The sequence below is a fragment of the Poecilia latipinna genome, unplaced genomic scaffold (genome assembly GCF_001443285.1).
Source record: "Poecilia latipinna isolate Pla-1442-1.1 unplaced genomic scaffold, P_latipinna-1.0 Scaffold1046, whole genome shotgun sequence".
NCBI lineage: Eukaryota > Metazoa > Chordata > Actinopteri > Cyprinodontiformes > Poeciliidae > Poecilia > Poecilia latipinna.
The window spans coordinates 86207-97317 of NW_015113662.1; the positions used below are offsets into that span (position 1 = coordinate 86207).

Sequence of the window (11111 nt, forward strand, 5' to 3'; positions counted from 1 at the left end):
CGATAAACAAAGACCACTGATTCGTGTTCCTGTCGTTAGCTGGAGCATATGGAAGGAGTAAAGGGAAAGCTATGCATGAGCACAGAAAGAGACACATCCATACACTCTTCCCTTCAAATTAGGTAGTTTCTTACAAAAGCCCAAGTCAATATTACATTTCAAGCTGACTGTGTTCCCCTTATAATTTGCTGTAAGAGCCTTCTTTATTACTGTACAGCATGCTGGTTTTCCAGATGGTTGTGTATGAATGCTGGGGTCTGTGAGGTGATTTCTGAGACTGTATGCCCGCTATGATTATGACATAATTAACACCCACAGTAAGTGGGAGAGAAAGCAGACAGAAATGGTGCAGGGGGACTGTTCATTAACAAGATGCACTCTCTCAAACTTTGCAGCTTGCTGTGGCTAATAAGCCTCGCTGAAACGAAGCCCAGCCGTCCCTTGCATTGACCCTGGCACCGGCCGGGATAAGGGAGGGTTTTGTCTCCTGGAATAATTGCTCTTTTCACATGTTACAAGTGTCCTGACCCCCACGGTCGGCAGCCACTTTCCCTACCATAATTACTCCTGATCCGCTCCAAATGAGTCAGCCGCATTAGGACTGCAATAACACTGGCCAGGCTTCAAGCGCGGCACGGGGAGTCTCAGCAGAGCGGCCCAGAACAGGACTGCCTTTTCTCCCAGCCCACGGTCATTTCCATCACGTCAGAGGTGCATTTCTTACACTTCAAGTCAGCATGAAGGCCCTGGGCCCTTTTTTTTTTTCCTTTCTGGGGCTTACAGACGGCATTGTTAGCTCCTGGTGCGCACTGCTCTCTGCGGTTTGGCTACAGACTTCATCCCAATTAACGGAAAACTTCATTAGGGTGTTTTTCCACACTTTTCAGCCCCCTATTATTTTTAATTTATTCACTTGGGGTTAATTAAAAGAAATGTATCACAGAGATATGCAACAGCTTTCTAATTAAATTCATTGCTCCTGTTTTTTTAAGACATGAAACTGGCAGAGATTCCAAATTATTACAGAAGGCAACGTGTTCCAGCACTTGGTTGCTCAGTAGTAGGTTACAGTGGGAGCTCTGCAAGGTAAGCTGTCAACAGCGAAGCTTGAGTTAAAAGGAGCGAGATGGGGGCAAAGAAAATGAGGTAATAAGATGAATGAGGAGGAGGAGACGGGACACAAAACATTTGTGATTTTTATCATGCAGTTTTACCACGAATAAACCCACGAGAGCTCTTACAGCAAAGGAAGATTGTCAGAGTGCTGGCAGAGCAAAAAGAAGATTTGTTCCAGCCAATCATCAGTGGAGGTGCTTCAGGGCTTTCATTCTTGCTAATGAAAGGTATCTACATTAAAAAAACCCTGATTTTTGCCATTATTTTGGTCAACGGCAGATATCATTTACCAGAAAAAAATGCTAAAATAAATTTAACTCCCAGCCAGAATTAAAAAAAAAAAAAACATTTATTCTGAAACCACTTACTCTGCTTTGCCTTTGTAAACTTTTCTTGAGGGGAGAGGTAATCACATCTGCCACCCTCTAAATCCCCAAGAAAATAAAAAAATAAATCTAAAACCATTAGACCTGTCACAGCCACTTTCCTGCCGTCCAGAACAAAATGCACCAACACTTTTTACTCCACATTAAAAATGCATTGAGAAAGGAATAAATGCAGCCCCTCTAAAAGTTTGTCACTCATGAGGTCAGGAAGTGATGTACAAAATCCTTCCCACTCCCCAGCAATTACCACGCACTTATTATTTCAAAGGATATGCCAGGAGACAGGTGTGCCATTCAGGGTCCTCAGCATGTTGGAAAATGGAGGGGAAGGAGGAACACCATACTGTGACGCACTGTGTGAGCTTCTTTAATTGTGAATAATGCAAATTCCCCACAGGGGGCAGTTATTTGGCAGCGCGTCATTCAAGCATCCCACTCCCACAGCTGATGGGGTAAATAATGAGGGTGGCTGGGTGGGTGCACAGTTAGAGAGAAGGCCCTTTATGAACAATCTATGTTATGCTCTGTTTCCTGTTGTTCCACTAACTCAAAGAAACATCATTCATGGCATTCAAAATGCAATTATGACTATGGTTTTATATCTTTAATTACAAGAAATGACTACTTTTTTTTTCCCCTCTTGGAGTAATTCTTGTTACGGGTCAAACTCTAACGGTAATTCAGCCATAAAAATCTGGTGCAATGAATTGGAATAAAATGAAAAGTAGAGAGAACAGGATGGAGGAAGAGCAGCTGAATGTCCATGAAACAAGTTTAAAGTTCACATTAAGTTCACTGGGAATGTGTGCGGATGGCATCACCCACTCAAATTATGAGCAACAAACACCCCACTTAATCGCTGATGAAATCTTCAACTTCAATGATCGCAACCTCATCTATTAGACCTCAGGGACATTGAGAAACCTGGTTTAAACACAGGTTTTAATTAGCCATTTAAGATTTTATTTACTGAAGGTCATGCTAGGAGAGGTTATTCCACTGCAATTTGGATCTTATTTATGAAAAGGGACTCCGGGCTTTTCTATTTACCACCCAGATAACTGATAAGACCTCAAGAATCTCGTAAAGCTTCGTCGTACTTTTAATTCTTGTGGTTGAAAGAGTGAAACGGCTTAAAGGAGATTTTAATTTGTTGTTTATGGTGTACATGAATTAATTAATTAGATTTTTAATTACAAATGATCAAGTGAGGATAAAAATACAACTTATACACCTCTTGCTTATGGCTAAGTGTATTTACACTGACCTGCATCTCAAGCTGCTCAGGAAAAGGATAAGTAAAGATGACTATATTAAATTGATTAAATTGGTTTTAAAAGAAAAGTACATATTTGACCTGCAGGAAAACTGAGTACAGCATTACTCATTTGTCCAGAGTGAGATTGTGGCACTTTCAGTCTCACTAGCAACCCCTGGAGGTTGTTGGCTCCTTATACACACTAAAACAAAGTGCTGCTGCTCAGCTAACACTGTCATACTGTGAGATATTTACCATCACAACAGACAGAAGCAAACAGAGAATAAGGATGGGGAATTATGAAAACAATAGTTGCACAGGGGAGGGTTTCTGAGAGCAGATTCTGAACACGACAGAACAAAATGTATTCTCTGTCAATGTTTCTAGAGAATCTACAGAGATTTAACTTTGCTTATCTGCAGGTGACACTTCATTAGTTCACCGGTGTGTCAGTCAAACTAGTGACCCCCTGCATGGAATTTACTGCTGGATAAATGTTTATAAGGCTTGTTCTGACTATTATTTTGTTTGGATGATCAATGAATCAAAAATTAGTGTAACGCAATTTGATGAATGAGATACTTAAAGGCCAAGATAATTCTCGTCAATGTGAAGTTAGACCAAGCAATTATTATGAACCCCGTATATGACCGTGAGGGATTTTACCCTGACACCCTGTAACTATGTTTGAGACTCTTATTTGAAAGTAAGACAAGAAGTAGTTCTTAGAGTAATTAGAGAGAAGGGCCTTTAGCAGCAGTCAACTGATAAAGGTGGCAGATTAAGCAAGTCGACAACATTGGATTACCTAAGCGCTAAGCAGCACCCAACTCATTTTGAACAGTGAATGATTTGTAAACACAGTCAGAACATAGCAACTGGCTAACTGTTAGCAGTTCACCACAACAAAGCTAACATCGCCTTCCTATAAAGTAGCGGTGTCCAAAGTCGGTCCTTAAGTCCTGGTGTCCTGAATGGTTTAGGTCTCTTCCTGGTTCACCACCCCTGAATCAAATGATAGTTCATTAGCAAGCCTCTGAATAAGTTTAAAAGCAGATCTGTTGGAGCAGAGGCACTTCTAAAACTGAAAGGACAGCAGCTATCAAGGACTGGAGCTGCATGAAGGGGCTGACGCTCTGTTTTTATGGTTTCTAGGATATATTTATTCACCTCTGTTTCAAAATTTGATGTATTTAATGGATATGCAACAGAAGTCTACTGTAGCCATGTTCTACTACTATTAATATTGTTTATATTTTATATACATTTTAAACATGCATTTACTGCTGCTTGATTCACCTTCGAGTTTGTTGGCCAGCTAGGTAAAGCTAGCTAAAAATCGCTCACCAGCCACATCTCCTCTCAGTTCAGAACCCATGCTTGCTAAGAAAATAAACAGCTTAATTCAAACCTGCACACTGTCAGAAGGTTGACATACTCAGCTGTGAGAAATTTAAAAACTAACTTTTTAATAAAGCTTGAGGCCAAAATGTATTAAGGGAAATCCTACAATGTGTAAAGAGAATTGCATATTGGCAGTGTCGTATTGCGATGCAGCTTTTGTTGTGCATCTAATGATGGCCATTCTGGATGTGTCATGCTGAAGTGTGCCAAAACAAGACAGATTACAATTCTCTGAATTTAAGCCAGAATAATTTATTTATGCCAGTGGGTGGCATAGTGTACCTTAAGAAACTTAAATAAATTACAACTGCAAAAAAAAAAAAAAATCATACTGTGAAATATTCAGTATGTAAAATCTTAAGAAAAATCTAATTAGTGGCCTGAAATGTCTTCTTTAAATTAAACTGAATGTATCATCAGAATAGCTAATCTTATTGGAGGAATTGATTGTCAGGAAAAATATTTTTTTGCTATTGTCCTTGCAATTGACAGGATTTTTGGCCGGTCATATATCTCTGGATATCAGTCAATCTGATATGGGATGCGGTATGAAATGGCATTAAGATTTGTGTTCTTTTCAAGAGAATATTACTGATTTGAAAAGTCAGCTGTTTCATAGAAAAACACAAATGTGCGATAGCAAATAAACTTTAAGGTGAAAAAGTAAGATTAGCTATGGATAAAATAACTGTTAGTTTTTGATAATTAATGCAGTTAGTTTTGTATTGGTTAACTTACTGTTTTTATTTTGATTTCTTGTTGAATCAAAATGTAGAACTATGACACCGTTTTTTGTAACTATAAAATTGATAAGTAGTTTATAAAACGTCATGTCATGGAAACATTCAACAATAATATGTCCTATTTTACTAATATCACACAGTGTCTACATATGAACTAGTCAAACATGGACTGGAACAGTCCATCTATAATGATTTTAAACTGCTATAAACATTTATTGCACTTGTGAAAATGGAAGAAAAAAAAATCTGTGATAAACTTTTTTAAATAACCTAGTTTTGACACTTTAATGTACAAAAAAATAATTTGCAAAACATATATAAAATGAACTTAATCTAAACATAAACAAAAACAAACATTGCACAAGAGAGAATACTGCTATACTTCAACCATGTGTCTAATTCAACCAAAATACTTCAACAAAAACCTGGATACTAACAGGTTGTCTGGCTCTCTTTTGCTTTTTCACAAATCTTTTCGGCAATGAAGAGAACGCCTACTCAAACATGCCAGCCTAAATGTTGGCGGTACTTGAAACACTTACACTGTATCATAAGTGAACACCTAGGCTTTTGTTATCAAAGGCTTATGTTTATCACAACTTATTATAGGCCTGCTTTTGTAAAAATATCCGTTGCTGGATTTCAAAACGTATTGTTTTCTGAAGATCGACATTCACCTCCTACCATTTCCCTCAAAACAGAAATTTCCACAGGCGCCTTTCAAGGTGTCATACCTGGTATTTGTGAATCTAAAACATGTCAGTTCAAGCTTTCGGACTGTATAAACTCCACGACTTTTCTTGGCCCATTGTTTAAAAAGCAAATCAATACTATGCACAAAATCACTAAAGGAGATAGACTGGTTTCTTTGAGACCCATCAGGGCAAAGAAGATTTAGGATCCAGTTTAGATATGAATTATGCTCTTATAGCACCATTTGAGAAATATGTCTCAGCTGCTGAGGAATCGTTGCTGATTAAAGTGTAGTTTAAGAATCAGCTCAACGTATCACCTCAGTAACTTTGCAACAGGTCATCCCTCTTTCTCATGCTTTCTTTTTCTTTGCCTGTGATGACAGGGACAAAAAAAAAAAATCTCTCCCAGAGTGAAGAGTAACCTTAACAGAGTAGATCATAACTCCCAGTCAGAGCAGAAGGCAGTCAATAAATAACTTAACAGCGTGTAACAAAAAGATGGAGAAATGTTGAAGGAGATGTGTACATGTATATTTGTAGAAGCATCACTCTGTGTATTCTACTTATTTTTTAACACTTTGACAAGAGTGTTGTCAAACATAACTCATGCGTCAGCTTTACAGTGACAGGTAGCTGTCAGACCTTCTTCCAATGGATTCTAGCAGAGCAGTAACTAACTATATATAAACATTTGTTTATGCTGTCAGGATGTAATGTGACTAATGCTCTTAATTTCTCAAGATTTCTTATACTTATATGTTCTTTCACTCGATGTCCAAACTTCATCTATATTTAAAAATATCCTTCGGAGTGAATAAAAACAGTAGGCCAGATTATAGTAGGATCCAGCAGCGATGATCTGCTCTCCGCCACCTGTGTTGCAGCCACACATCTTGTTGCTGGGAATCTGTATATTATAACATGTGGCTTCTGGCAGTAATAAAAGAGATGCTCTTGCAGCTCAAGAATGCATAATTGAGTTTGTGCACAGTGCTGATGAGTGCGGCCATTTACATCCAAGGCAGGTGGGTGCGCACACTAAAACGTGTCTCTCAAGTCTCAATTCGGTCCCTTTGAATTCCACTTTAGATCACGGAAATGATACGGATCCGCCGCACTCGTAAAATGTGAAACGATCAGGGCTGATAGGGATCTAGAGGTTTAGTAGTGACGAGATGAAATTGTCTCTAGTGAGAATTCTGCAATTGTGAGATATCAGACTCAGATTAGATTAAATTAAACACTCAAGGCTGAAAATGGTATTAATGTGGTTTTGTAGGACATTTTTCTCCTGAGCTTAGCTAGAATGAACAGCCGGAGCAGCTTTAGGGTGACCTGACAGCGTGCATTGGTAGCAGTCAATCCATTGCATGTATTTCTATCAATTATGTAGATTTAGCCAAATGCAATGCAATGGATATAAGAGATCTGCACAGATTGAATTTAGAACCATTTAAAAAAAAATCTGTTACTCTAAAATTACAGTAGAGCAAATTGACATTAAGAAAAATATATATATATATAGCTCCTGACTTTAAAAAAAAAATCAAACAAAGCTGTGTGTTTTTAATACTCTTCAAGGCCTACAGCAGAAAAATGAGACGTAATTTCACTGTTTGAAATGGGCAAGTTTAATTTTGAAGCCCGAGCGAACCAATAAGCTGAGAAAATGGCAAATAGAAAAGAGCAAATTGCATTCCTCTGTAAAAAAAAAAAAAAAAAAAGTGGAAAAAAAGACTTAAGGAACATATAAAAGTAATCTCCAGCTGGAAATTAGAAATCAACCCTCAGAAACTGAATAACAGAAAAGAAATATTACTGTCCACTTTCTAAATCAATATAACATCGCTACGAGACAGTATTGCCATGGCAACACTGGTAAAGAATGAAGCAATTCTTATTATTTCAAAATAAATATCGGAGCCTGAAGCCCGACTTTTATTACAGCGGCCGACAGATTGCCAAGCCTGTATTCAGCTGAAGCATTGCTTTTCAATCACATGTGTTATGAATGTAGAAATTCCAGTGGACAGGATGATAACGGGATCTTAAATTAACCCACAAAGGTGACCAGAAACTTATCAGCAGCTGGAGGATTTTCCTTTCTGCTCCCTTCTCTAAGGGGAAATAAACTGTGGTTCTGTTAATATTCAGCAAAAATACGCCTTCAGTGTGCACCCACTTTCTTCTCCCATAGTTAAAAGAGAAAATGGCTGAGTTGCTTTTTTTTTTTTTTTTCTCCTTTCAAATTAGAGGCAAATTGGAGCCTGATATCACAGGGTGAAGTAAAATGTTGACACAGAATATTTTGGTACATGTGTTGCTATTCATTATCGACTATGGCCCGCATATTAGGTCATTTCAAAGAGCAGTGCCTGTTTTCCTTCTACAGTCATCCGTAGTGCTCTCAGTTCTCTCCAGAATTGTTTAAATTATAAGTTCATACTTTAATTACCCTTTAAAAGAGTAAATAGTTTGCAGTTTGCATGCAATGCCTGCCATAAAAGACATTAAAAATGTCAAAAACGTCCCTAGTTTACGAAACGGCAAATTGGCTCTACATAAGTTAATGTGAAACTGGTGCATGTCTGCAGATTTCAGTTCATGTATTGAGATCTGTTTTTCTTGGCCAGCAATAAACTATCAACCCAATTTCCTCTAAAAATGTCCCACAAAGTTTAATGTCTTGTAATAGCTTCTGCAGCTCAAATTGTTGCAGATTTTTGCTAAGTTTAAAACCAGACAAGCAGCAATAATACACTGGAGCAGGCTAAAATCGCAGTTTTGAACACACCAGTAGAATACCCGGTGAGCTCTCGCTTGGAAAATACTGAAACCGGAATAGAAAAGTTATTTGTGTAAACACAAAACGGTGTATGACAAAAATCAATCAAGAGGCGCGGAGCCATCGCACACCTGGCCACCCAAAAACACCAACCCACGCCTTCCTCGCTGCACATGTGTATTTGTGCAGGCACTTAGAGGATACATTAGACAAGAAGGTTGAATTGACAACCCTATAACTTTAGAGCCAATAAACGCTAAGAGGGCACCACAGTGAAAGAGACCAGGGCCAGCCTGCTGTGTTGACAACCTGGCCAAAAAAAGAGAATATGCTCAAGCCCTGGGTTGTACCCAGCAAATAAAGGGTGAAGCTTTTAGGCAATGAGCAGCAGGTGATCTCAGCTTTTCTGCAAGTCCTAATGCTCCTAAAAGCCTCTCTCCCTGCTTCTGTAATTGGGCATCAGTAGTTAATGTAGTATTGACTGCATTACATGCTCCTGTGCATCCTTTCCCCACTAATGCCATTTGCATCACCTTGTACATTTACCATATTGCTTAGCCAATAACTGCTAAAAGCAATCCGAATCGTGAATCATATGGGGAACTTTTAGCAAGATGGACATCCGAAGAAGGGGCCAATTTACAGTTGAGTTAATTTGAGTACATTAGCACAACATAGCCTGAGCCAGACAGACCAATTTATGTCTGCACCGCAATCCTTTTATTGGTTCTCAGATGTGTAAGTGTAAGGATGAAGCGCTAAGACAAATGAAATATCCATTTTCAATCATAAATAATGTGTTCCAAATGCATCCATTACTTTCATATGAGGCGGATAAACTTCAGTGTGCAGCAGAAACATACTGAGATGTGGTATATGGTCCATGAAGGCTGTCACTGTGTATACCAGCAGGTGGTCCATATTCACTCAATCCCTCTAAAGAGGTGCAGAATAAAGAGAGTTTTTTTCCCCCCTTTCAGAACACATAAAAACCTTCAGTGAGGCTGCTGTGGATATCATGCTGAATAAATGAAAGTGCATCTGAGCATTTCATCCAAAATGGGACGTCATTAGAGGCAAGTTTGATTCAAATTAAAATTAATTAGACTGCCTCACCCATTAACCTGAATACATTGAAATAGATAAGTAATGCAAGAAGGCCTATTTCGATGGGAAGTGAGCGAACGTCGCACGGCGCTATCCATAATTTGCAATCAAGTTAAAAGCACTCCGCTGTCATCTCCCATCCCGTGTGATGTCAAAGGCTGCCTCGCCAACTTCACAGACGCAAAAAGCACTTAGAGAGAGGAGCAAAGAGGAGAGGAGAGTGTGTGGAGTGGTGCATGCTGCCCTAAAAAGACGTAACACAACAAACGTGGTCTGAAATAAACACGCAACTCTTCCAAACTGAGCGGCAGTTTGGAGGTGGCAGTGTATTTGTGGAACTTTCGTGGAGAAATGTTTCCCTGCCAAGCAAATAAAAGACCGGAGCCCGTCGTGATTGAATGAGGTCGGGACCCGGGGAGACTTCAAACGTGTAAAAATGTCAGTAGTTTCCCCGGGTTATTATTATTGCATCCTGCTGCTGAGGATGTTACTCACCCTCCTCCTTGTCCAACACCATCGTCCTGAGGAACGAGGAGTCCTTCCCCGGGCGATCCGTCCTCGGCTCCAGCAGGCTGCACCGCTCCGTCTGCTCGCCGCTTCTCCTGGAAATGGCTTTGAAACGCGCGGCTGACTCTACTAGACTACGCCTCGCTAAACCAAAAAAAGGGGGTAGAAAAAAAAGGAGCGAGAAAACATGGAAAGACGGATCGCTTTCTGCACCTCCTATCAATAATAATTCACACACGGAATGCGGCGATAAACACGACGAGAACCCCCTTTTCGGGCTGAACTGTAATGCAAATAAACACCGCTTCGGTTGCCCTTGATAAATTCCATGCGAAGGGGAAAAAATGGCAAAAAAAACAATGAAAAGCGAGATAAATTTAGAGTATATCTGCGTAAAAGAGTGCACACACACACGGACGTATCACTCGCTCGGACTGAAAACCAGCTGAGCTCTCTCCTCTCGGTGTTAATGCTCTCCTTTTCGTCTTCTCATTTGCTCCGAAACAGCAACTATATATTCAAACAAATCCAATTGCGAATCTGACAACTGCTAAAAGCAAACTCGCGCCGCCTCTCTCCCAGTTTGTGTGCCGCGCTCTCGCCTCTCTGCCGCTGAATAAATGCGCGCAGTTTCCAGAGACCCTCGGATTCCCCTGTTAATTAAATCAATTCATTATGCTCAGATCTGATTAGCAGCCCTTCCCCCCCTCTTTGAATCAATTATTCAATACACAAACATAATTGCTTGTGCCAGAGGTGTCTAAGTATTAGCTTATTTAACTCCAAGGACACTAATTACCCCTAGGGCAAGGGAACTTTTCTCATTAATTCTGACAAAACACAAAAGCACAGCTAAGGGAAAGTGAGTGCGTGCACGGGCGCGCGCGCAAGCATGCGAGGCTGCCTGCCAGTCTGAATGCGCGTGATGGAAAGAAAGAGAGCGAGAGCACGCGCACGTGCATGTGGAGGGGTTGTGTTAATGTGTGCGTAAGTGTCGGCTGAGAGGGAGAGTGATGCTGCTCCGTCCTGGTAGACTTTGAGTCAACACAAAATGCGCTTATTGTTTTCCTCTCCGACTTCTACTTTCCTCCGCAGATTTGAAACCGTCTA

The 11111-nt window shown here is 39.9% G+C and overlaps 1 protein-coding gene across 1 annotated transcript in view; it reads right to left on the minus strand.

The window, feature by feature from the left end:
- lmo1 (LIM domain only 1) overlaps window positions 1-10842 on the minus strand; it is a 30041-nt gene extending 19199 nt beyond the window's left edge. Inside the window, exon 1 of the mRNA XM_015051466.1 lies at window positions 9990-10842. Within this exon, the coding sequence (XP_014906952.1) occupies window positions 9990-10011 (22 nt within the window). The 5' untranslated portion in view covers window positions 10012-10842. The remainder of the gene's footprint in view (window positions 1-9989) is intronic.
- Between the last annotated feature and the right edge of the window lie 269 nt (window positions 10843-11111).